At 52.3% G+C, this 25,404-nt stretch overlaps 11 protein-coding genes across 11 annotated transcripts; 5 read left to right on the top strand and 6 right to left on the bottom strand.

Moving 5' to 3' along the window:
* Positions 1-1,907: 1,907 nt before the first annotated feature.
* Positions 1,908-3,317, bottom strand: Z517_00654 (uncharacterized protein; the record flags this gene model as incomplete). Its single annotated transcript, XM_013433618.1, has 1 exon — positions 1,908-3,317. The coding sequence occupies one exon, from the start codon at positions 3,315-3,317 to the stop codon at positions 1,908-1,910; it is 1,410 nt and encodes a 469-aa protein (XP_013289072.1).
* Positions 3,318-3,965: 648 nt separating this feature from the next.
* Z517_00653 (uncharacterized protein) lies at positions 3,966-6,307 on the bottom strand (the record flags this gene model as incomplete). Its single annotated transcript, XM_013433617.1, has 3 exons — positions 3,966-5,672; positions 5,727-6,184; positions 6,238-6,307. The coding sequence occupies 3 exons, from the start codon at positions 6,305-6,307 to the stop codon at positions 3,966-3,968; spliced, it is 2,235 nt and encodes a 744-aa protein (XP_013289071.1).
* A 526-nt stretch (positions 6,308-6,833) lies between these two features.
* On the top strand, positions 6,834-8,168 carry Z517_00652 (uncharacterized protein; the record flags this gene model as incomplete). Its single annotated transcript, XM_013433616.1, has 1 exon — positions 6,834-8,168. One exon carries the CDS (start codon positions 6,834-6,836, stop codon positions 8,166-8,168), a length of 1,335 nt encoding a protein of 444 aa, XP_013289070.1.
* An 803-nt stretch (positions 8,169-8,971) lies between these two features.
* Z517_00651 (uncharacterized protein) lies at positions 8,972-11,130 on the top strand (the record flags this gene model as incomplete). Its single annotated transcript, XM_013433615.1, has 4 exons — positions 8,972-9,480; positions 9,557-9,603; positions 9,663-10,142; positions 10,202-11,130. The coding sequence occupies 4 exons, from the start codon at positions 8,972-8,974 to the stop codon at positions 11,128-11,130; spliced, it is 1,965 nt and encodes a 654-aa protein (XP_013289069.1).
* A 939-nt stretch (positions 11,131-12,069) lies between these two features.
* Z517_00650 (uncharacterized protein) lies at positions 12,070-12,942 on the top strand (the record flags this gene model as incomplete). Its single annotated transcript, XM_013433614.1, has 1 exon — positions 12,070-12,942. The coding sequence occupies one exon, from the start codon at positions 12,070-12,072 to the stop codon at positions 12,940-12,942; it is 873 nt and encodes a 290-aa protein (XP_013289068.1).
* Positions 12,943-13,176: 234 nt separating this feature from the next.
* Z517_00649 (thymidylate synthase) lies at positions 13,177-14,331 on the top strand (the record flags this gene model as incomplete). Its single annotated transcript, XM_013433613.1, has 1 exon — positions 13,177-14,331. The coding sequence occupies one exon, from the start codon at positions 13,177-13,179 to the stop codon at positions 14,329-14,331; it is 1,155 nt and encodes a 384-aa protein (XP_013289067.1).
* Positions 14,332-14,640: 309 nt separating this feature from the next.
* Positions 14,641-15,564, bottom strand: Z517_00648 (uncharacterized protein; the record flags this gene model as incomplete). The annotated part of the gene is made up of 1 exon (XM_013433612.1): positions 14,641-15,564. The coding sequence occupies one exon, from the start codon at positions 15,562-15,564 to the stop codon at positions 14,641-14,643; it is 924 nt and encodes a 307-aa protein (XP_013289066.1).
* Positions 15,565-15,985: 421 nt separating this feature from the next.
* Z517_00647 (uncharacterized protein) lies at positions 15,986-17,223 on the bottom strand (the record flags this gene model as incomplete). Its single annotated transcript, XM_013433611.1, has 2 exons — positions 15,986-16,632; positions 16,686-17,223. The coding sequence occupies 2 exons, from the start codon at positions 17,221-17,223 to the stop codon at positions 15,986-15,988; spliced, it is 1,185 nt and encodes a 394-aa protein (XP_013289065.1).
* A 1,849-nt stretch (positions 17,224-19,072) lies between these two features.
* Positions 19,073-20,620, top strand: Z517_00646 (uncharacterized protein; the record flags this gene model as incomplete). The annotated part of the gene is made up of 2 exons (XM_013433610.1): positions 19,073-19,713; positions 19,987-20,620. The coding sequence occupies 2 exons, from the start codon at positions 19,073-19,075 to the stop codon at positions 20,618-20,620; spliced, it is 1,275 nt and encodes a 424-aa protein (XP_013289064.1).
* Positions 20,621-22,030: 1,410 nt separating this feature from the next.
* Z517_00645 (uncharacterized protein) lies at positions 22,031-23,428 on the bottom strand (the record flags this gene model as incomplete). The annotated part of the gene is made up of 1 exon (XM_013433609.1): positions 22,031-23,428. The coding sequence occupies one exon, from the start codon at positions 23,426-23,428 to the stop codon at positions 22,031-22,033; it is 1,398 nt and encodes a 465-aa protein (XP_013289063.1).
* Positions 23,429-24,168: 740 nt separating this feature from the next.
* On the bottom strand, positions 24,169-25,215 carry Z517_00644 (uncharacterized protein; the record flags this gene model as incomplete). The annotated part of the gene is made up of 4 exons (XM_013433608.1): positions 24,169-24,365; positions 24,420-24,759; positions 24,813-25,138; positions 25,200-25,215. 4 exons carry the CDS (start codon positions 25,213-25,215, stop codon positions 24,169-24,171), a joined length of 879 nt encoding a protein of 292 aa, XP_013289062.1.
* Between the last annotated feature and the right edge of the window lie 189 nt (positions 25,216-25,404).

Raw genomic sequence — 25,404 nt, 5'->3', positions numbered from 1 at the left:
GGTACTCTGTCAAGGTCTCCCATTCCAGCTCTTTGACGGATTAGGTGTTTTTGACTTGTTGTGTTCCGAGACGGATTCGAGCGATGGGGCGTTTGCAACTCGGAGCTGAGCGGTTTATGCATATCCATGTTGGTAGTTAGAAATTGGACAAAGTGGCACATGGGCCATATCGAGATCCTAATGCATGAATAAGGGGGGAATAGGAATATTTAATCTTTCGTTTTGACCATTGATCCAGAGATCGGTCTGATTACTGGTATATTACTTGGACACCTGGTATGAGCCAGGCACAGGCAGTCCGTCCGCATGCCCACACGTGCACACGCCTCCTGATCGACGGGTGCAAGTGCCAGTACCAAAGTCGCCCTTTTTCGACAAAGCCTCGCCCGCGCAAACTGGATCCTGATCCTTGAAGATTGTTGAAATGTCGAGAGAGATAGAGAGACTGTAGTTCATCACTCTGGATTGAGTCTGATGGGTTGGCGTTTGTTCATTCTGACATTCATTCTCTTTCAGCGATCAGGACATAGTGAACAAGTTCTTCATCCTTTCTCTCTCTCTCTCTCTCTCTCTCTCTCTCTCTCTCTCTCTCTCTCTCTCTCTCTCTTTCTCTTTTTCTTGGCCTGAACTGCCGACTGAGTGATTGACTGGTTTTCGTGGGTCGGGTCGGATGTAAACCAGGTCCGGAGGTGGTTCTGATGCGGAGTTTGTCGAGGACAAAGCCCTCGTTGAGGTGAGTCGAGACGAGTGAGCCGCTGATTCGCGAGGAATGTACAGTGACGGGGTGTGGAGCGAAGTGAAATAAATAACTAGGACATGGGATGGTCTTGAGAGGAGTTGTTGATGCTATTGTATTGAGTTGGGTTGAGTTGAGTAGTGATTGGTTGATTCGAATTTGTTGAGTGAACGGGATATTGAGGAGACTTTGGCTCTGCGTTCTGCTCCGCGTGGTAATAGCGGGTGTCAGATGAGATATTGCGGTTGGCTGGTAACGATCATTCTGGAGAGATGGAGGGCCGAGAACGAGAGGAGGGGATCCGATCATCTGCTGCTGCTGCTGCGTCTCGCTGTAAAAGCCCATAATATAATAATAATAATAATAATAATAAAAACAAGGACAAGAAATCCAAAACGCTGGGTTGAGAAGTGGGGATCTCTTTTTTCTGTGGCCTTTAGCCCAGCAAGAGCAAGAACCTTGATGTTTTGATTCGTGGTTGCAAGAAGGAAACCAGTATCGTCGTCGTCGTCGTCGTCATTGTTGTCGTCGACGATCAATCAATACAGGTCTCGTGTCCTTCGACCTCCTCTGTGCATGCACCAATCACACTAAAAGGAACGACAGATTGGTCAGTTGTTTCTCCACCATCCTTTTTGACGAGCGGTTCAGAAACAGAAGAGAATAAATGTACACGTACGATGTTCTCATTGCAGCCTGTCCGGTGAATGTAACAGTAGCTGGATTTGCAGCGCTTGCACATCCTGGCCCACCGCCGGATACAGTTCTGGCACTGGCGTCCACAGTCCCAGCAGTCTCGCGTCACCGCTGCTTCGCCGGGTTGGAGTTGTACGGGATGTGCGTGATGTCGATGGCGCTGTAAGGGGAAGAGGAATGATGAAACGCGTTAGCAAACGACAGGTACGTCAGAAAACGATTGGAGGAGAGGACGGAGAGGACGGGGTCGATGTGGATGGATGGGTAAAGGTGTAATTTGCGGGCTGTAGGCGGCGGCGGCAGTGGCGGCGGAAGAAGAAGCGTCCGGTCGGCGGTATGTATGTACACATATCTGTATACTCGCCTCGATGGTGGCTTGGGGAAGAAACAATGGCTCAATCTCGGTTTCGGAAAACCCTCCAGTCGATCTTGTTTCCAAATGGTGGTCTTCTTGTCCTTGATGCGTTCCTTGGTTTTATCCCCCAGCCTCGCCGCCTCTGGCCACAACCGCCCGTCTGCTAGCAGGGCAGTTTTCAACACAACGACCGGCAAATACCTTGAGAAGATGACCAGTAGAGGATGCTCCGTTCGTAGTAGTCTGACCCGTCCCTCGATCAGCTTCCGAAGCCGCGGCAATGTCTGCTGCGGGTGCCAGTCTTTCTGGGCTAGCGAATCTTTTCGCCCTTTCAGGATTGTAGCAATCAGCGCACCACCACTGATGACAGCTGTCGCAATGTCGATTAGCCAGGCACCATTTGCAGGAAACGATAAGTCGCTGGGGCAGAATCTCTCCGTCTTCGGTGAGGCGCAATGGAGGTCGCACAGCGTCAATCAGCTTCCCAGTATGCGGCGGAGGCCAGAGGAGTGGGAACTCGCGAAGATCACTCTTGCCCCAAACAGGTGCACCGCGAGGGGCTCGACCACAGCTTGCACATCCTGCCGGCCCGAGAGCCACAGTGGCCAGCGGAGGGATGCCGGGTTTGTTTTCCGTGAGGTGTTCTCTTGATGCTGGATGAAGAACAGGTGCCATGTCGGCGTGCATATGGGTGCATAACACAGCATCGAAGCTGATGATGCCTCGGCACGTTTGTAAGGTCTCCTCCCATGACGTTCGTGTCACACGGCCTTGAGTTATGACGTGACCCGATGGCGCATACCAGGGTTCCACGTCGCGTGACCTGGCTGTTCCGTTGAGGTTAGTCCGCTCTGGCCGCAGAAGGCTGTTCCAGTCCAATGCGCCCATGGTGTCGAAATTGTAGTGGAAATCAGGACTGAAGTCGACATCATTTGTCTGGACATGCGATGGTGGAGGCGTGAAGACATATAGTCCCTGTAATCGAGGAGTTCCTTCAGGTCTGCTTGGTCGGCAAAGATGGCAGAGAAGCTGCTGTAGTTTGAATTGATTGACGTTCAGACATCGCCGTATACTGAGGAGGCGAACGTTGTATTCGTTCCTAGTGGCGATGTCGTTGATCAGGTCCACGGTGACCGAGGCTAGATCATCGAGGACCAATGTCTGGACGTTCTGAAGAACCTTCATCTTACCCAGTCTCGCCAGGACACCGCGGAGTGGACCGGCATAAAATTCGTCTTCGGTCAGATTCTCGTCCATTCGTTCTGCTCGCCAGGAATGGCCACCGGAGTCGATTCTCGTCAGGAGATTGGGGGGAACATATGCCCCTCTACACTTTGAGAGGTCAACATATCGGAAGACGGTCGCTGTGCGAAGCAATAGCTCTCGCAAAGCGCGGCATGTTCTTGCCAGGGCGATGAGTGATGAGAGAGGCAGATATGGCAAGGTGTTGTCTAGGATGATGGAGTTGGAAAGGACATCGAGTAGAGATAGTGGCAAGCAAGCTGATAGCGCCTGGGGTTCGATCGACATTGTAGAAAGTTCAATCGACGACTGGGGGGTGTTCCTGGCAATGACATCCAGAGTCCAGATCGGAGGAAGGATCGGTTCGAAACTCAATCAGGTGCGGAGGTGACGGGCGGATTTTAGAGGAAGAAGGAGCGGTCAGAAGTTCCAGAAGCAATGATACGGTGGCGACAGTCGGCAAGACATGATACGATAAGGTTGGTTGTTAATAGGAGGATATTTGATGAGATGTAAATGCATGTCGGTGAGATGGTGGTGAGTCAAATATCCACTAAGCCTAATTCAGACAGCCAGCAGACATTGTTGGGGACACTAACCGTATTTGGACAGAGCGTGGGATGATGGCGAGGCTGAACTCACTCCACCACATTCAAGTACCGACACCGCCAACTCAGCCAGAGGGAGGGGGGGGGGGGTGGTGGGTGTCGGAGAACAAGCATCATCTACAGTATCTAAACCTCTCCTCGTGTGTCATAATTCATGTCTCGTATGTACGGCCCCCGTTCCGGCAGAATTTTTGATCCCTCATCACTGTTCCAAGTCCACCCAAATACAACCTTGCCACCATCTTGTTAACTTGTCAATACACTAGAACGCGAAGACAGACAGTGCCGTCAACTTGGTTGCTGAAACCCCTTGTTACGTTCCATATAATCACTGTGCCTTCTTTCCAGCGCTCGTCCCTAGGTCCATCAAGTCAATCATGGCCAGACCAACCCTCTCGCACTCGGCCCAGTTCCGCTGCCGCGACCAAAACCTCTCGCTCGCGCTATCCGTCGTGTTAGCAGTAGATACGCTCTGCCTCCTCGCGTCTTCTTCAAGACTCTCCCTGGTGATGCTAGCAAATGCGTGTTCTCCCGATTCCGTCATCAGGGGACTGTTAGGCGGTGAGGCAAGGGGTTTGACGGCATGACCTAATCCGGCTTCTTCGAGGTACTTGCGCCGCACCATGAAGCGTTCGCTGCGTTCCTTGCGCATAGCCGCGGAATCGAGCTTACTGATCGCTGTCCTAACAAGTAGTCGGACCACAAGGAAGGTATGCTCAGAGACAAAAACGCTAAGCAGGAGTGCCCAGAGTTTGATGGCGTGTGGTCTGCCGTCCGGTCCGTGTCCGTCGCCGTCCGAGAACATGTACACCAAGGCAGCAGAGGTGATGCTGCCGAGCCATGCGAGGAATTCAAGGCTGTCAAGCCAAGGTCCAATGGAATCTGCTCGGGCAGGATTAGGTCGTCGGCACTCGACTGTCAATTTGAAGGTGTCTCCCCTCAATTCAATCCAATTATTGATAAAATAGGAGACGGGTGTAAGTGGCCATATCACACTGAAGAGCGAGAGGTAGCCAAACTGCATGCACATCTCCCGCAGATCCGAGGTCACGTCATACTCGGGCAAAGCAGCCTCTTCCCGAACTCGAGTGAGGAATTCTTTCTCCTCGGGCGGATCGTGGTCAGCGACAGAGGGCGTGGTTCCACCGTGTTTTTCTGCACGCTGGGATTTGATTTCATTGAATTTCTTGGTTCCTCTCTGTGTGACAACTGGCATGATTGTCTCCATAGCGAAATTGACGACCTGGGCCGTCACTGCGAAATAGATCATCTGGTTGCGTAGACGGTTCGGGTTGATGCTGAAGGCTGCTGGAGATGGAGTCTGAAGCTGCTTTTCGTCCTCGGCAAATGGTAGAACCGTCAAGCCAAAGATATCCAGATAAGGCACCAAGATAGAGGCAAAGGGGACATACACGAAAGAAGTCAAGAAGATAGCCGTGTATGAGGTGATAAAGTTGATGACGAAAACCTTGGAAATCATGGCCTTGTCGTGGGCCTCTTGCGTTTCGTAGTTTTCATAGAAAGTGAGCTTTTCGGCAAATCCAGTCAGGAAATTGCTGATGGTGGGGACCGCAAGGGTGAGGAGAATGGTCGGGAGGAAGACAAGGATGGACTTTAGAGGGCCGTCGTAGACCTCGGAGATGAATATTTCGATGGCGTAGCAGGTGCAAATGACAGCGCCGAGAGCAATCACGCACAGGGCTGCCAAGGGGATCTGGAGGAGTTGTCTCTGTAGTCGCTTCACTGCTGGGAAGTAGGCAACCTTTTCTCCTGTGACAGGATCTGTGGTGATTTTTTCTGGTACAAATTCTCTGCGTTTGTCCTCGATGGAAGAAACCCTCTTGACGTTCCATCGAATAGCCAACTCTTGTTCCTGGCGTTTCCAGTATTCCACAAATATGACACACCACAGACCGTTGACAATTGCATAGATGGGTGAGTAACTGCCGAGAAGGACCCAGCAGGAGAAACCGAAGGCCGCAGGGAAGATCATGAAGGAGAAGTAGGATTGTAGGAATGCATAGTAGTAGCCGATCTATTCTCATCAGTAAATTCGCAGGTCTATGGCAGGAGTCTGGAAAGGACGGACCTTCTCGCCCAGAGTGTTCCGGATCTCGTCCAAATCATCTGGTGTCAGAAATGTCTTGCGTGTGAACTCGGTCAACCATGCCTTGTTTTTGACATGGTCGTGCAAGGGGAACACGGCTTCAACATTCTTCCATTCGCCATGCTTAGGTGTGATCCCTGCTCCTCCATCTTCGCGTGGACAGCATATCATGTGGTGAATGTGTCGATGACGCTCAGCAGCGGTGAGGGGCTCTGAGATCAGAGTTTGTGCTGGGTCATTGCTTGGTTGGAGTTGTCGAACCCCATGTAGCCAGTCTTTTATCCTCGACCGGTAAACCACGTCCGCGAATATCTTTTCGTCGGCGGCCTTGACGAAGACCAGCAAGGAGGTTTCGTCGCCGCGTCGTACTTCGGTGGTCAATCCAGTCTCGGTGAGAGCTCGAATGAGCTTCTTGAACTGATTAACGCCAGCTACTTTGTCTGCTCAGTGTCAGTATCAGCACCTGTGGAGTGGAGAGTGGTGGAGGTTGTACCGTCGCTGGGCACTCGATAGCTAATGACATAGTCCACATCGAAATTGGTCTGGAGCACCTTGGAAGCCATGCTGGAGGCGAATCTGTAGGTAGAGAAATTTGTATCTGGCAGAACAGGGAAAGGGCTTGCCTAAGCAGAGAGCCTCGATAAAGAGATCCCTCGTCCCAAAGCTATCTTCTGCGAGAAGTGAACCAGAGAAACTTGGAAATCAGGGTTGTACAGCCAGCCTCGACGGGAGGTTTGATCATTGCTCCAAGACGCGACGTCATCAAGTTAGGAGATCTCGCCTCATACTCCACTATGCCCAAAACAGCTGGACAATTGTTACCTCAGCATCCTCGCCAATTGACCAATCGCAAGGCTGAAGCTTGCCCTAACCTCACAGAGCACAAGCACCTAACAAGGGTCAAAGTTGAGCCTCGGCATCAATGAACATTTAGCCGTCAAAGGTGTTTACTGACAGTTGATGTTACGTTATCCACGGCTTGAGAAGGACAGTAATCAGAGGATTGTGTTTTTATATTCGTCCCATTTCCCATATCTTTCTTGTGCAGGGACGAGCCGAGTGTCGGTGGTGCGGAGCTCTTGAGCAATCATGGCCAACAAGACTGAAGCCGCGAGGTTGAATCAGTCCTACACAGAGCCTGATCCAAACAACTATTCGGCCTACCAGCGAGAAATCTATAGCTCTTTACGGGCTCCTATCTTCTCGACCAAGCCGTCTGAATGGGAGTCTCTCGCCCGATCAAAAGTCCCAGCTGAAAATTTCGGCTATGTCTACGGGTCGGCGAGCAGCGGCACCACTCATGCTGCCAACATTTCTGCATTCGACCGGTACCGGATCCGGCCTCACATGCTTGTCAATGCCACTCGTCGCGACGTCAGTGTTGAGCTATTCGGGACCAAGTATAACAGCCCACTTCTCGTAGCCCCGGTTGGGGTGCAGAATATTATGCATGAAGATGCTGAGGAAGCCACCGCAAAAGCTTGTCAGAAGGTCGGCATACCTATGATTCTCTCCTCAGCTGCCACGAGAACCATCGAACAAGTGGCGGCTGCTAATGGCAACGGCGACCGTTGGTATCAACTTTACTGGCCCAGGCCTCAATGGGAAGAAGTCACTGTCAGCCTGCTGAACCGAGCGAAAGCCAACGGATATAAAGTCCTCGTCGTCACCTTGGACACCTTTAATCTAGCCTGGAGGCCAACCGACCTTGACACCGCATACCTGCCTTTTATCTGGGGTGACGGCTGTCAGATCGGACACTCTGACCCGGTCTTCAATCGCAGATACGAGCAGATTCAGAAGAACGATACAAGAGGTTATGGAGAGAAATTGGCCGAGCTCTGGGCAATGATGAAGAGACCGGGTTCAGCCTACGGAGCGGTACGGGTGCTGACAAACGTGTCTCTACTACAAAAGTCGAGAGCTTGGCTGGATGTCTTGAACTCCGGGACCTACAGAGAGTGGAAGCATCTGGAGATCTTGAAAAAGCTGTGGGATGGACCGATTGTCCTCAAAGGGATCCAGACTGTCGACGACGCTCACAGAGCTATTGATTACGGGATGGATGGTATCATCGTAAGCAACCACGGTGGCCGACAGTGTGATGGCGCCATTGCGTCTCTCGATGCTCTGGCCGAGATCGCCGCCGATGAAAGGGTCAAAAGATCAAATCTGACTCTGATATTTGACAGCGGTGTCCGCACCGGGAGCGATGTGTTGAAAGCACTAGCACTGGGCGCAAAAGCCGTGTGCATTGGCAGACCTTTCATGTATGGTCTCGCCATCGCGGGACAAGAAGGGGTAGAGCATGTCCTCAAGTGTTTGCTTGCTGACACTGACAACATGCTGGGCAATATGGGCAAGACGAGTGTGAAGGACCTCAGCCGACATGATTTGCAGATCAGGCCAGAATCAAAGCTGTAAAGAGGGTGGATGGAAAAGCCTGCAAATTGCAGGAAAAAACAACTGCACAACCGTTCGTTATATTTATCTTTCTGACAAGCGGATGCCTTGTCGTTCTAAGAAGCGGCACTATCCTATGCCAACACTCCATCTCGCAGGATGGAGGGCTCGAGATGAAAACCGTCCATCCACTCGTCCCTCGTAAAGCCATTGTTTCCGAGTAGTGTCTGCTTAGGCGAAGCATTTCCTTCCAGTACAAGGGCCACACAGGTAGCAACTCGCACTTGTTTTACGTCAAGCCACTGCCAACCCAATGGTTATCTTTCCCACATCAGCCTAAACTGCGCCCGACCACCTTCGAGTATGCAGCTGTTCAGTCCGACAGCCTAATCCTGTGATGAATGAGAGCCATGCAATTACAATGCCATCCACCACCACTAGCAGAAGAAACTGGCCACCAAATGCGCCACCGTCCGTCTAGACCGCAGGCAACAGACTGCACAGTAGCAATAGCAACGGTTCTCAGCCCTCAGCCTCAGTCCACACACAATCGCTCGGTTTCCTTCCAACTGGTGGGGGCTGTTATGTATGTGACGAGTGCGTGGCTACTTCCCATTGGTAAACATGTGCCCTATAAGCGACCAGGAGAGCGGAACTTCTCCAGGTCGGTACTTTTGGGCACTTTGTCCATACATATATGCAATGACCTGCCTCAGCCTGAGCGCGAAGTATGTCTTTCTACTCTCTCGATTACAGGAGTCCGGGCGGACATACGGGTATCCTAATACAAAGAACTGCGGCCGTTACACAGTTTCCACCGTAACATGAGCAATCCCAGACACACGCCGAACGAAGACAAACAAAGTCTCGTCCAAGATGAGGAACCGGGACTGGCAACAGGCAAGGTAGATGCTTTTGTCGACTCGACCGCCCTAGTCAACGACGGACAGATTATACGCATCTTCTCGGTCCTGCAATCAAGCTCCCCAAAGTTGACCAAGGCATGGCTGTGGGTTCTTGCGACGGCGGCATTTTGTGGCTGGACTGTTTCTTTCGCCTATGCAGTCTTCATCAGCCCCAGTCCCGTCTGGCGTTTCTACGACTTTTCGCCTAGAATCACCGTTGCTGTGGTCAATTTTGCCTCTCATCTGGCTGTGTATTTGGCTGGATGTATGATCCAAGCGACCTTCGACGCTGTTTGTTGGGCGGTGATATCTGGCGGGCGAGGAGCTCCTCTCAGGACATTTCTGGTCACGAAACAAGATGCGGGATTAGAAAGCGTGGCTTCGCTGCTCTGGACTTATGGAGGACACCAGCTGTGGGGCATTCTCAGGTACAGCACCTCGTGGCAGACATGCAGATATCAACCCCCGTATGGTGATTTTGAGTAGTCTGACAAATTCAAACAGGCTCGCTCTCATGGTCGGCGGCTGGGTCATCGGCCTGCCACTTCTCAGTAAGTCATCGACTCTACTTCCCTTACCTGACATGACGGCTGATTCCCAATCTCTCCAGGTGGCATATCGTATAAAGACGTCTTCTACCCCAGCCAAACGGTCCCTGTGGTTGGCGGGATTGCTCCTCTCCGCGTGTCGGTCGAAGCGCTGGAAAAGGCCAGCTACGGTGGCCAACAGCCCACCTTCCAAGAAGCAAGCATAAACACAATGCTTATCAGCTCGACGAACAGCATCCTCACTGATCCCAAATTTGTTGTCAGCGTTGCTCCGATATCTCCAGATTGCCGTGGGGCCGATTGCAAGTCTTTGTTCCTGCCTGGAGGTTTGGAACTTGTCCTCAGGGCTGATGGGACGTCTCTATTTGACGGGAACCAGCCCGATGACCCAGTCATCATTGTCCATGACGCCCCGGGATACCAAATAGAGTTCTCACCCCAGAACTATACCTTCAAGACGGATGTGGACTGTCAGATCTATGGTCTGCCCATTTCAGCCCTTTATGCGTGTGTGGCGGGTCGCAATGACACGATATTCAGTGGTCAGTAAAGCGGACATGGAGCTAATTTGAGCAACACTGATACATTGATGATGTTGCAGGCTTTGCAATCTGCCCTTTTGACTTGATGAGCAACGGCGCCTGTCAATCTGACGTATCATGGACAGAGCACCTCCAAGCATCCGTCGCCATGAACATCTACCAGCGCACATCGACTGTCGCATACGATCGGGCCAACTTTTCGATTCTGGGTATTGAATCATTAGGACCCGCGAAGGTGGCGAGTGACGAAGAATCGGTGGCCGACTTGCAAAAGCTTTTCCTGATCATGTATCCGCAATTGACCACCATCCTTCAGGACATTGAAACGGCCCTGCTAGAGTTCAACTCAGGTCAAGCATGGTCGGATCTCGCCTACCTCGCCTCAGTGTACTGCGTCCAGGCTGAGATCACTGCGGCCGAGCTTTTCCTCAACAATAGCTACCCAAGCTGGGTTAATGGCCAACGGGATATTTTGGAAGGCGTCCTGACAATTCCCATCCAGTTCGGGACGCTGCTGTTGCAAGAGATCGACAAGTCAATCCTTCTTAACGACTTGACCACGACGGCATCTTTCGCCCACGTATCCTTCCGCGTGAGATCAGAACCCTGGACCATCGTCATGTTCACGTCCGTTGTGTCCGGCCTCGTGATCAGTTCGATCTTGTGCTTGCTGTACGCTCACTGGGCGGCACGCCTGAAGCCTGCGCATGAGATCTCCCCGACCATTCGCACAGCATTCGAAAATGGAAACCCCTTTGAGGCGCCGCCCGCAAATACCTGGCAGTTTCTCAGTAATCTTTTCTGCTGTTCTCACAAGAAGTACTCGTCTGCGCTACAAAGCACCGGGCGTGAACAAGACACATATGTCGTTGCACGGAAGGTCACCGACGAGCTTCTGATTGCCATCGATCGGGAGCAAGATAAGCAAGAATCCGACAGTAGTGTGACAGGCAATGAGAAAAGGGTCTCCAGGCTGTCGCGTCGTTGACTTGGGTGCGGGATTGGAGCCCTTCAGGGGCTTGGTCGTCTCTTGGCTCTTGTAAACAAGGAGCAAGATTGGGGCAAGCATCTCCTTTGGAATTCATAATCTGACGAGAACCAAGTTTTCATTAGGTTCGCTCCTCCTATAGCACGCATCCTCCAATTTTGGGATGTGTTGACGCCTGCACGAGCATTGATCTCAGGGAAAGACTCTGCTGAAAGTTAGAACTTGGTAGAAAATGCCACATCGCGAACTGCTGCGCCGTCTAGTCATTGAAGAGCCTCTGCTTCGCATTAGAGCAAGGAGGCAACGAGGCAGAAAACAAGTGGACTGACAGGAGATTCATTTGTACAGTGAGATTCGAGAAGAAAGCGTCATTCGTAGGGTTTGGTAGAGGCTGGTCGAGGCTGATACCTCCCATGCGAGGAGTTTGAGCCTCGTCTTTGTCGGCTTGCGCATTTTGAGCGTCTTTGTCAATGCCTTACAAGCAGCGGCTGAATGAACAATTTCAGGATCTTTGTTCAGGCGAGTGCTATGCCGCCATTGTTCTTGTCGGGACTGACACAGCACCTCACGCGTCTTTGGCACTAAGAGGTTCCCAGAAGACGACTGTGCTTGTTAGGGATGGGTCCATGGCGCTTAACATCCGCATCTGAGCTTGTCTAAGGATGTATGTGCCCCAGGAGGCCGTGGTAGAAAACCAAAATCTCTGTGTAGGCGAGGAGTCCGCGACGCGCAAGGGTGCGGTCTCTTTGTTCAATGCCTTAGAGCACTCCACAAACAAATATTGAAAAACCGCGAAAGCCTTGTCGTTCACAAACTCAAGACAAATAGCATTGTCAAGCCGACTTACCTCGACGACAAAGTTCTTTGTGCAAGTCCTCACTGTAAATAGCCGCGGTGTCCATCAGCAATCACACCAGTCTACCACCAAGCTTGTTCAGGATGACGGGAGCCAGAGAGCTACCAGTCATCGTCGTCACCCCGCCTCCGGAGGATGGGCGCACGTCAACCGTCAGCATCCTGACGACGCGGCACTGGGGGCTCTGGGCCAAGGGAGCCCTGCGCAAGTTGGACCGAACAAACGCAGAAGGGCAGAATTACTTGACTGAGGTGGGCGACGACACCGAGCTAGTCGACTTGTTGCCAGTACCAGAGCCAACTGCAGGTCAGTTATCTACCAACCCAACTGATACACATCTCACTGAAGGAAGACATAGACAAGTTGAAGCCCACAATCGACATGTTGCAGCGACTCCTGCTAACAGACAAAACGCCAACAAAAGCCACCAAGACACAAACAAGCGAGGACTTGGAACTGAAGAAGCTGCGGACAAGCAATTCGTCAACATCGGCGAGAGAACGGCAGTCACAGAATCAGACAGACTGATATTCTGCAAGGGGCATTTGGCGGTCATGGAATCAATAAAGTTTCGCGGCGAGATGATGCGGGCATTTGAGCAAGAGTGCAAGGTGCCCTGGTTCAATGCAGTTGAGTTTGAAGACGACCCTATCCCACTTCTTCCACCGACAAAGCATATTCGAACGAAAGCATTGGAGCTATTGAAGGATTTCGCCGAGAATCCAATTCAACATATCGAAGACCTCCTTGAATCAGGAAGACAACACGATGCAAGCCTGTGCAAGATCTGGGATGATTCGCTGGAAACACATGGAGAAGAAATTGGTGGTAGGCCCCTGTTTGAGGCTGTTGTGCTGGATGACTGGAAGGAAGAGAGCTGTGAGACATGGGAGAGGATATACGAAGAGGGAGACCAAGAGGAGTCGGATGATGGAAGTTGGACTCTGCTCTATTGATTAGCTAGGATGGGGAGGTATTCTGGAGGTAGAGCCTCAGTTGTATGGATAGAAATATGGATCAAGTGAACAGTTGGTTTTCTGGTGAAGTGAAAGTGACATTGATCTCTGCGTCCAAATGCACGATTGCGTCATTGATCGGACGCGTCGAGTCGCGTATTTTCGTGTTTTATTCTCATTGTTCATCCTTTCGAGTCCTCAACAGCGTTGATACACAGTCAATTGCAGGTCAGAATGGCACCTTCTGCGGTGGAACCGGACAAACAGTCTCCTCCTGGTGACTCTCTGGGCTTTCTGCGTGAAAATGCCAATGTCCTGAAGACCCAAACCAATGGCACCGCAACAATTCCATCTCCCGAACCAGTGGACCAATCTGTCCCAGCAAGGACAACAACCCACGAAGAACATCAATACCTCAATCTAATCCGAGAGATCCTGTCCCGTGGCGAACATCGACCGGACCGAACAGGAACGGGAACTCTGTCGCTCTTTGCTCCTCCTCAACTCCGTTTCAGCCTCTCACAAGCCGACCCAACTTCACCGACCGCGGACAGAATCCCCATCCTCCCTCTCCTTACCACTAAACGTGTCTTTCTACGTGCCGTTACGACCGAGTTGTTGTGGTTTGTATCAGGCTGCACAACATCGAAACCTCTCTCTGACGCAGGCATCCACATTTGGGACGGCAATGGCTCGCGGGAATTCCTCGACAAGTTGGGGTTTGTTGACCGCGAGGAGGGAGACCTCGGCCCTGTCTACGGATTTCAATGGCGGCACTTTGGTGCAGCATACGAGGACTGCCATGCTGACTACTCGGGCAAAGGAGTGGACCAGATCAAAGAGGTGGTGCGAAAATTGAAGACCAACCCATATGATAGGCGGATTATCCTGAGCGCGTGGAATGTAGCAGATTTGTCCAAGATGGCTTTGCCGCCTTGCCACATGTTTGCGCAGTTCTACGTCAGTTACCCTGACGCACCGCGAGGGGAAGCAGCTCTCAAGTCGCTCAGCAATCCTTCAGACGAGACCAACAGCGAGAAGCAGAAGGCAAAGGGACATCTATCTTGTGTCCTATACCAGCGCTCCTGTGACATGGGACTCGGGGTCCCCTTCAACATTGCCTCATACGCTCTACTGACGCACATGCTAGCTCACGCGTGCGATCTTGTGCCGGGAGAGCTGATTCATACCATGGGCGACGCGCATGTGTATCTTGATCATATCGACGCTTTGAGAGAACAGTTACTACGCGAGCCACGTGAGTTCCCGACACTCAACATCAAACGGGACGATAGGGGAAGCGGTGACATGGACGGCTGGAAAGTCGAAGAGCTGGAAGTTGTAGGTTACAAACCACATGGAGGGATAAAGATGAAGATGAGTGTATGATTACGACGAAACGGGAACGGGAGTTGGGGATATATTCAACATATGTTGTAAAGAAACTTCGAGGAGGCCCAGTATTATTATGTATTGTGATCAAAGTTGGCTAGATGTCCTGTTGTGCATTGTCTAGACACCAGACTCTTGTTAATTCTTTCCCTGGATCTTCGATCGAACTAGATTTTCGCTCATTATGCCATGACCTGTGTAGGGCTGAATCGCCCTTCATGCCCATCCATATCCCAGTGAACGCCGTCGCTATGCACATTATAAGATGGATTTCAAAGTGGTGGAAATATGTCTTGCTGTATCGATTCACTTCGCATTTTCCTTGGGACCAACACCTCTCAGCAAAACCACGGTGTTCCCCGTGGCCAGACAGGCCCCGATCTTTTCGCTGAACTCCAACAGCCGCCCGCCTTCGACATGGTACACCCGTAACCGCTGCTCCTCGGTCTCGACGCGGTTGTTCACGTTGGCGACCTGCAGCCTCTTGGCCGCATCGTCCAGCATCCTGCCGATCGACCAGTCGGGCGAGAAGAAGAGGTCGGCCTTGGGCAGCTTCGCCGTTGTCGAGGCGGCCTCGGCCTCGACGTGGAGGTAGACGCGCTTCTCGGGCGGGAGCTTGTCGTCGCCCTTGGCGTTCTTTTTCAGGGCGTTGAGCGCGGCCACCTGCGCAGCCTTGCTCGTCGGGCCGGGCTTGGGCGTCAACGCCTCCTGCCGCTCCTTGCCCCAGGTCTTGAGGCGTCCGAACCCGATCCGCAGCTTCTCCTTGTTCGACTGCATTGCGATCTCGATCGGCCGTGCTCCCAGCGGGGTGAGGTTCTTGCAGTCGTGGTCCTCGCGGAACCGGTGTTTGAGGCAGTACGTCCGGTTGCACTGCGGACAGTGCACGCCCAGGTTTTGGGACGTGTTGACAAACGTCTTGCACGTCGTCTCGGCGCATTGTGTGGCGTTGACGTGGTTCGGTTTACCCTGCCCTCCTCCAGCTGTGGTGGTGCCGCCCGTTTTCCCGATGCTGTTCAGCCGTCTGTTTCTTGCCCATTCGCCCGCCCGCGGACACTTGTGGGCGGTCTCGCTGCGGTGGTCGAGACAGTAGGTGTGGTGACATGAGTCGCACCGGAAGGGGAGGAAGTCGAGTTGGTGGCAGTAGGCGAATTCGCAGTGGGCGCCGATGGCTTCGACGTCTTTGTCCATGGCGGTATAGGATGACTCTGGGGGGTTCGTTGAGGCAGACATTGTGAGAGACGGCGACGAAACCGTATATAGAGACGATACTATGACTAATCTGTAATGGAGGTTTTCACGGTGTTCCCTTGCCACTGCGGCAGGCGGAGGGGGGGACTCGTCACGGGCGCAGAGTATGAGGCTGATAATATGGGAGATGGATGAGGCTGGAAGATTCGGGACGCTGCAAATTCCCCGCGCCGAGGCTGAGTTCAGCCTTGCCTCCACATTTGTCAGCCTCGTGGCGATATGCTTTGTTCATTCTTGCAGCAACCTCTGATCCTTATACTCACCTTACTTGTAGTATGATCATTCCATTCATTATCCAAGATGATTATCTCTCGTTCCAAAGGATATCACCGCGTGTCAATGTATATATCATGCTCTCTAAGTGTGTGCCTGCTTGAGCCGACTCTAAGTCTCGATTTAGGGATCAGTCCCAGAGCAAGACCGCCTTGACGGTGTCACCACTGAGTACATCGCGGGCAGCCTTCTCGATATCCTTGGCGCTATATGTCTTGATTAGTTGGTCATAGGGAAACAGCCCTTCGTAGTGTGCGGCCAACAGTCTAGGTAGAAACTCTGGAGGATAGCAGTCTCCCTGATTGCAGCCAATGTAGGTACAGCCCGCATTCACCATTTCGAAAACGTTCAACGACGGTTCTGCCGAAAGCTTGGGAGGAGAATTTTCGTCAGCTTGTGCAATGAATGCTGAGGAAGTCCAGGGACACACATCTTCGACACCCACTGTCACCACCTTCCCCTTTCTTGCAGCACTGTGCACCAGTTCTTGGATCACCTGGGGCTTTCCTGTGGTGTCTATTGCACCGTCCACACCTCGCCCGTTTGTGATATCCAAGAGGACTTTCATGAGCTCGGGTCGTACTTGGGAATTGACGCCGTGGGTTGCGCCAAATGAGCGAGCCAGTTCTAACCTCGCAGGGACGATGTCCACGGCGATGATCTTCCTTGGCGGCGTCTCGAGCATCTTCAATGCCATGATTGCGGACAAGCCCACGGCTCCGACACCTACAACGGCAACTGTCATGTCCGGAGTTGGATCGAGCACGTTCAACATTGCTAGTCACGTTAGTCGGGTCATCACTGGGCATAGACATGTCAAAGAAGCTAACCTCCAGCGCCCGTCATGACTCCACACCCTAGAGCCGCGGCCATCTCAAAGGACAAGCCTCTGTCAACTTTCACGAGTCCGCTCTGAGAGACCAGGATGTGTCTTGCGAAGCTGCTCTGTCCGTAGAAATGACTCGTGATGGGTCTCCCAGTACTCAGGCTTGAAAAGACTTTTGATCCGTCCAGCCGTCCAATTCCAAGGTTGTACTGAAACCACAGATCGCAGTACGATGTTTGCTTTCGCAGACAGTACTTGCACTCCCCACAAGAGCTGAAGACGACGGTGACGTGATCCCCTTTCACGAATCTCGTAACATTTGATCCTTTGCGCTCAACGACACCTGCACCCTCGTGGCCCAGGACAGCTGGAAACAGCTCCGGCATGGTCTTCTCCTTTGAGAAATTGAGGTCTGTGCGACATACGCCGGTGGCCTTGATGCGGACGAGAACCTCATCTGGCCGGAGGTTATCGTGGAGCTCGAGCTGTTGGTACTGGAAGGGTGCCCCGGGTTTAGACACCACGATGGCGTCGGTGATCATGTCAACGATGGATATTTGGAAAGATCACAAAAGTCGGTTGCCCCTCGTTGCCTCGCATCGGTGCAGCTGGTCAAGTCGTTTACATGCAACCTCTGACCACACAGGTTGTTTAAGGGATGCTTCTTGCCTGTTTTGAGGTGAGTTTGTCTCAAGTGGCACAGCCGGATCCACGCGTCGGAGAGCACAGGTTTGTAGAAAAGTATAGTTGTATAAGGAGACATGTGGACCAGCAATTCAGAGGTTTTGTTTGCTGGTGGCGTGCGGGGAGCGAGTCGAACCACATGCGCCACAAGTCATGCAATCATACATGCACGACGCAGTTTTCAACTCAATTCAGCACCCAACAATGGCTGAAGCTGTGAACTCTGTATTAGGACTCTGTGGTGGTTTTGGATGATATTGGCTGACGCTTCAATTTGGGCAGGCTGCAGCCCAAATAGGCATATTCCTGTCGAGATATTAATGACCATCCTTCATATACAAGCACTACTATCAGTGTCACACTAATTTATTGCCTTGTGTAAGAGCCAGAGAAGCTGACTGAGCAGGTACCATCAATGTGATGGCCCAGCTATTCTCCTTCACGACCCCGACTTTACACACACCAACAATTGCTCTTCCACCATTGATTGAACCCCAAATTCTGACCTTCTTGCGAAACTTGCCACAGCTTACAGACCGCCCAGTATAACTCTTCTTCACCTCACGATCCTCACCCAGGGATCAGTCACCAAGGCCACCTTTGCAGGAGTCTTCTGTCGATCGTGGGTGCGGCCTAGTATGCACGACATGAACTGCACCTCTCTTACGCGTCCATCTCCACGACGCCTCCATTTCTCAGTGCCAACCGCAGTGCTGTTGCTAAACCATACATGTCCAAAAACCAAGGAATCATCTCATGCTCCCGAACGCGCTGTACCTATTCGATTAACCCAAGCAAGCAAGAGGAGAGATCTAGGGATGTGCTATGCGGGTGGCTAAGCTGGCGAAGACCTTGGGTAAAAGAGCAGGACCTGCCTATCTTTTGACATTTGGTCACATCAAAGGTTGGCAAGGAGAAATGAACGGGCCCGATGCCGAATACTGTCGGAATTTTGGGAACATCGGAATGCTAGGAAGAGGAGGTGCACCAGGTCAATGTTACTCTCCCTCCTAAACTCGGCCTGTCGACTTCAATGTCTCCCCGAAGCCGTGCGGCTGAGACTGAGTGAGCCTTGCCTAGGCAACACAGATTTCGTTACAAGCGAATCCCAAACAGACCCGAAGGTTTCGGCCGACGTGCGACCCCAGCACAGCCACAGCTTGCTTCCCCTCGCATCCGTTCACCAACATCGTCACTGGCCAAATCAATAGAGTTGGTGCCTGAGGACCCTAGGACGCTCTAAGGCCTGATGGTGCCAACTGCTCCGGACCATGTGGCGGTGCCTGACACCTTGGACCGACCTAGAACGAAAAACATCTCATCCGCGCATAAGGCGCTTGACCACATGCAGATGATTCTGCGGGAGCACAGGGATCTCGAACCGGGAAAAATGCGTGTGCCTAATCTATTCGATCATTGAAGAGCATGTGGTATCCCTCTTTCCCTGCCTTGACTTCGGTCATGGTAGAGATTAATGTCATGTGTTTATCTACTCCTATCTGCTGACTGATTTTCGATACTGTATTCCTACATATCACATAAGGATTGTAATCCGGACGTCCTAGCATCACAGAAAAGCCATATCACACCACTTGGAGCTGCGGCTGGACTACAGCTACCTGTTTGTCACTTGTCCATCTCACGCATTGACCTCTTCTCCGCGTTATTCTCAATTCTGTACAATTCTGTTGTTTCTGGCAAACCAAAATGTCTTCATCGGAGAAAAGAAGCCTGCAGAACACCCTCGTCGTGGACTCATCGACACCAACCGATCTGCCGCCCTCATATGAACACACAGTCCTGCCTAGCACTAACCCTTGGACCGACAGCCCGTCATCACAGAATCAAGTGCCTCAACAGACTTCGACACCTCTCTCCGTCCCCTCACAAAACCCGCTCGTGGCCCTGTCCCGGCTAAAGACAGTGTCGTTCGCAAAATACCGGGTCCGCGACTCCAAGCTCTCCGAGGACCAGACCGTCACCACGACGACCAACCCGGAACTGACATCCAGCTCGACGTCGTCATCGACCTCACAACAGCAGCAAAGGACACTCCTCAAGTTCATCCGCGAGCAGGCATGTCTGCCGCCGAAGCCCATCATGGTGATCCGAGGGACGCACGGGAATGGCAGTACCGTGGTGGATTTCGATCTAAAGCTGAACCTGACGACCATGTTGGACTTGGACTGGGGAGGAACCGAGAGCGGCGGGGGCCGGGTCAAAGTTAAGCGGTACCAGCATGGCTCGTCGAATGGGTCGCCAAAGCAGATGACGAGGGAGGAGATGAACATGTCTCCCATGGAACTGTGGACGAAGAAGTTTTGTGAGGACAAGGCTGAGAACCGAAGGTGAGTCTGCCAGCTGGTTGGATCGGCGTCGATTCCTCATACTGCCTCATGCCCAAGTCTGTGTCGGATTGTGTTCTGCTCAGACCTCCAATATCTGCCTTACTACACCCTCCACTCCTCGACTCATTATGTTACTACTTGTCTCCTTTTCAGCTTTATCAGGCTCCTCTTCCACCCCAGTAATCAGCAACCAAGGACCACCGCATATATCCTTGATTTTCCAGTCTCTTTATCTCTTGTAACGAATAACTAACCACATATCTCGCCATCCAGCTTCGCGCTGCACCGCTCGACACCGAACCTCCCCATCGCTCTGCTCGAGGGCTACGCCCGGAATCTCCTAGCCACAGTCAAGTACCGGGGCAAACTACACGTGGAGTTCCCAATCCAGTACTCAGACGTGGTGATCCAGCGCAAATCGAGCAACTGGTTCACCAATATGCTCCGGCTGTATCCGACCAAGAAGTACGAGGTCGTCGAGGTGGAGTGGCCCGTCATCGGCACCGTCGCGGACGACTACAGCGGCGGCCAAGGAGACTCGGATGAAACAGCTGCAGCAAGAGGGTCGAACGCTCCGTCATCGTCGCCACCACCATCCTCTAGACCAGCATATCAGCGCACAGGGACCGGAGCTGGTACGACAGCCGCAGAACCAATCTCTTCAGCATCCTCCACCTCATCCTCTTCCTCCTCCCACCCAACCGGCAGCGGACCCGGAGAAGGCAGCGACCGGACGGGCCTCCCGTCGCTCATCGCGCAGGAATGGTGGCGGGAGTGGCAGTTCGCGATCCGGAACGCCGTGCTGTCGGGCCGCAAGGGCTGGGTCACGGTGGAAGACTGGATGGAGGCCAAGATGGGGATGAGGGAGAAGGAGAGGGCGAGGGAGTGGGGAGTTGATCACGAATGATGGCCATACCCTCTCTCTTCTCCATTCAGCCTTTACCCCTTCAGTTATTATTGCGCATTCTAATTTTTTTTTTTTTTTTGTTATTCCAAGGACGGACTACCAAGCCGGATGGATGAATGTGACGGACATGACGGATACGGCCCAAAAATGTCACCCTATCTATATCTAGGTGCAACCACAAACCACAAAAATACCTACCCGCAGGAGGGCAGTGAACCAAAACCCCGGGGTTTTAACGGATTGATGGGATTCGCCCCCCCTTTCTTTTCTATACTCCCATGAGCGAGCACGCAAGCAAGCAAGCAAGCGAGTTCTCTCTTTCCGCATCACCCCTTTGGTCTATCTTGGTTTTCATTTCTATGTTCCCACATGTGTATTGGTTGAAGACTTGGATTGAGAGGATATATGTATGTATGGCACACACATGGTTACGCGGATTTGCATATATTCTATAGGGGAGATATATGTGACCAATGGACAGATGTATGGATGAATCAATGAATTGATGAATGAATATATCGATGAATGACCGAGACTCCTCCATTTCCCACGGCACGATTGACTTGATATCTCGACCAGTAGATAACCAAGCACGTAACTGATTGATTGAATGGTACGATACTTAGCCTCTAGCTATCCCCCGCCAAAAGGCTGAGGTAACCACGAGTGGACGATCCGATAGAGATACAGTGATCGTTGAACGGGGGAATATGATATGCCGCCCGTCTGTGCTTTGGTCTACTCAAAAACGTCTGCGTGTTGTGGCTCTTCTTTGTGGTAAGGGTGCCGGAAATGGTAGGCCGTGATACGCAATGGAATGGTATGTTTTTCCTCTGCTATGAAGCTTTGGGGTTATTGACACCAGCTATTTCTTCTTGCTCTGCTATTGCTCACGACCATGCTATTGCTCTAGCCCTTGCCCACGCTCACGCTCACGCCATCCTCGTGTCCTGCTCGCTCCAGCTCCAGTTCTCGTTCCAGTTCCAGCTCCAGTTGTGTTTCCAGCGCCAGCTATTCTTTCTGATATGCCCCTCGCCTCCAATATCTGGGGCCACAGCTCCTCACATATCGCCGCCGATACCTAGGGTACGTCGATCCATCTCTGTCTCCTCACAAGCCACCAGCCCAATTCGTAGACAAAGCGGAGAGTTCCCAAGGTGCTCAGGACATGTTTTGCAGCGGAATGATTTGTTACATGGATGATGAGGATGATGATGGCAAACATGGCTCGTTGTTTTTTTCTGGTGGCGGTTCATTTGTCTTCCCAACTGACCAGCCAGCCAAGCATTCAAACGATGAACCAACCAACCAACAAGCCGAGTCATCAAGAATCCTGGGTAATGAGTAACGGGTATCCAGCCGATGTTTGATGTTTCTTGTCATGCTCGTTGACTTAGTTCTTGTTGTTTATTACACGATAGGAAGCTCTGGCAAGGACTCGTCCGAGTCGTTCTGCTCGTCGTCCGCGTCCGCAGCAGCAGCAGCAGCAGCAGGGGGCGGCGTGCCGTCGTCGTCACTGCCACCACATTCTAGTGGCGGGCGGGTGGAAAATCCGAAAGCCAGGGCGATTCTCTTGTACCACTCATCGTCCGACGGGTAGTCGGGGTCCCTCGGAGGTTTGCCCAGCATCTTCGCCAGCCAGAGCCGGCTCGAAGCATCCATTTCAAGCGCGTCGGTCACATCATCCGGTCCGAAGCTCTCCACCACGGTCTTGAGACCTCCTCTCGCCTTGGTCATCGCGTTGAACTCTTCTGCGGTCATGGTCTTTGTGACTCCTCCAAGTCCTTCCGTCTGGACTATCAAACAACAGGCGTCGAGGCACAGGATCGGCGACATTCGGTACTGGTTGTTTCCGTGGTCAAGTATCATCCAAGCCATGTTGAAGGTGTTTTTGGGCTTCTCCGCCTCTCCCTCGACAGGGCGGGGATAAATGACTGGAGCGACTGGAGCCGGAAGACCAGAGTCGGGAGCCGGAGTCGCCCCAAAGCTCTGGGCAATGTCTGCTGCGACGACTCTGCTGAACCACCTCGTCCCCTCCAAAGCCGTCTGGGGCAGTTCTTCGCACTTGTTGAACATGTATTTCTCTCGGTTGAGCAGCACGAGCTTTCTGGCCTCCTCGCTCTCCATGATGATAAGTGGCTTTTTCCTCTTGACGCAAAAGTCTCTGGCGTATGCGGTGCCGAAAAGGGTGCATCTCAACCAGCCCGCGTCGACGACTCGTTGGGCATCTGGCCCGCCTTGATCCGCTTTGAAATCGGCGCCAGTTACAGAGTATCGGTGGTAAAACTCCTCGGCACACATGGGGCATCGCAGCGAATGGCCACGGACGGTACCGAGCTGTTGTTGAATCCAGTCCAGAAGGCAGGTCACCGGCCAGCTGTTCCTACAACTGTTGTTTCTGCCAACATGGGTGAGGACCTCGACGTTTGGTCCCACGGGCCCACGACACCAGATGCAAGTTTCGTGGTCTCGGGGACCGCGCCCGCGCCCTCGATCCCAGCCAGACTGGTACAAGGCAAGAAGACGAACAAGGTTGTTCCGGTCGCTTAAGTCGACGGCAGGGTGGATTGTCTCTGGGTCCAGTTCCAGGCAAAAGGCAGTGGAATTCATGATCCCGTCGTCGTCCTCTTTGGCCGGCGTGGCTGGTGGCTCAGACTCAGTCGTGCTTGAATTTCCATCGTCAGCCTGGGTCTGGGATTCGGAATCTGGTGCTGCAGACAATGACAAGGTGTTGAGAGACTTGGTACCGTCGCTAGCCTGGGATGTTGCCAGCGACTCCTCCTTGGGAACGCCTTGTGCGTCGGCCATGGTTGTGAATGGGCTGTCAGGATCTTCACTCGCCATGAGAGTGAGAAGAAGAGAAAGAAAAGAATGAATGAAAGATCTGGGGCGCGGTTTTGGTTTGCTGTTCAGTCCTGAAGAATCCCCAGCCGCGCCGTGGTTGAGGCTAAAGAGGGGCACAGCCGCGCATACAAATTCAAGGCCGGACACTTGCAATACAAGTCAGGCGCGCGGCACCTCTTCAAGCCCTGCAATTTGGTTGGCTCACAGCCCTGGAAACATGACAAGTCTGGTTTGGTTCGTTTTTCTTGTTTGGATACTAGAATTCTCTGTGTTTGTCGTTTGTGGCCAAGAGAAACCACGACGCAACCATGGTGCTGGGTCCGCGGCCCAGGACAACAAGGCAAATGCTATACTTCCACGATCATGATGTGAGGTGGGTATCACGTCCCTCCATAATCGAATGCTTCTTTCTCTCCCCTTGCTTATCTGGGAAACGCCGCTGTCCCATGGTCTTATCAAAAGACATGGTAGAGCCAGACCTCTGAAATTACTGCGTCGAGATTAGGGAATGCCGTCCCAAACCAAGCCCAGACTCCAACCTGAAATGTGAATCAAGACCCGACTCCGATTGTCCCATCATCCATCTAGGACATGAGACAATGAGCAAGCGACCATCATGTGAGAGTGTTGTCCTGTCCCGTGCAATGGGCAGTAGACCGAGCGCTGACCTGTTTCTTCAAAGTGCATTCTTGTCGACCTTTGCTTTATTGATCGTCCAGAAGAGGTGCCCGTTCTCGGTCCTCACTGACAATCACACCTTCCTGTCGAGCGCTTCGATCCGCTCCAAAAATTTTGGGAGCGCCCACTGCCAGGGACAGGACGAACAGGATGCCAGCGATGATAAAAGCAAATATCCACTGGAAAGCTACGACCTTGGTCGCAAGTTGGCCCAGAGCCAGTGCTGTTCATGTCAAGTTAGCAAGAAGTATCCAAAAGACAGCACGGTGCAGCTCACATAAGGCGAGGATTGTCAACTCAAACCCCATGGTATAGTCCTTGAAGACTGCAAGGAAAAAGGCACCCAGCATGAGAATGCCCCAAATAAAGATGTTGGCGACAATCCGTGCAGGCAACCTGGTAGCGCCCGGAACCATTACCGCACCATTCCAGAAGATTGCGACATAGTTCCAGGCTAATGGAGCGGATACGATGGGGATGTGAATGATCAACGGGGTGGTGGGATGGCCAAAGTAAAGCGCTGTCAAGTTGAACAGGTTCACGATGAGGAGGAGTTCGCCCTGCCAGAAATACGACCGAACCCAAAGCAGGATGAAGCCAAAGGACAAAAGATTGTGCTGTCCGATCATGTTAATAAAGCTGTGTCCACTCCAGTGTTTCAAGGCCGTACCAGGATGAAATGTGAGCCCACATTGGCAGCATGAGTCACGTAGCTCTTCTCTGCACTCCAAAGAAATCGTACATAATGCGCCTGCAATATGAGGACAACGACCCAATAGATGCTTGTTAGCACCGAGTTGACGCTGAACCCTGTCGGATGGCGATTGTTCTGCCCCCATATTGTGTGACAATGTCTGTGGTGTTTGCAGTCGGTAGGACGCTCAAAGGTATAGACTGCCCCGAATATGACGAGCAAGAGCCAGCTGACTATCGTGAGGACCTTGTAGGCAATGAGATTCCTTTGGGTGAACTCTTCGCGCTTTGCGAAAGGATTGTCTACGAGCATGTGTTAGCAGAAATGGTCGAAAGAAAGTTCGCAGGTTGAGCAGTTCCATACAGTCTGTGAGAGCCATCTCGAGTACCTATAGCCAAGTGGGAAGATTTGAATGCTTTTCTTTCTGCCAGCAGCTGTCTCCAGAAAGCAACCAGGCACAGTGATTGTTTACAGAAAGGGGATTGAGAAAATAAGGGATAGTATTGCAAAGGAAGATGAAGTTGAGCAGGCAGGGTCAATCTAACAGCAATGGCGGTAATACCCGGGC

The sequence above is a fragment of the Fonsecaea pedrosoi genome (genome assembly GCF_000835455.1).
Source record: "Fonsecaea pedrosoi CBS 271.37 unplaced genomic scaffold supercont1.1, whole genome shotgun sequence".
In the NCBI taxonomy this organism is placed as follows: domain Eukaryota; kingdom Fungi; phylum Ascomycota; class Eurotiomycetes; order Chaetothyriales; family Herpotrichiellaceae; genus Fonsecaea; species Fonsecaea pedrosoi.
Note: the sequence above shows the minus strand (reverse complement) of the source record. Positions and strands in the feature narration are given on the sequence as shown.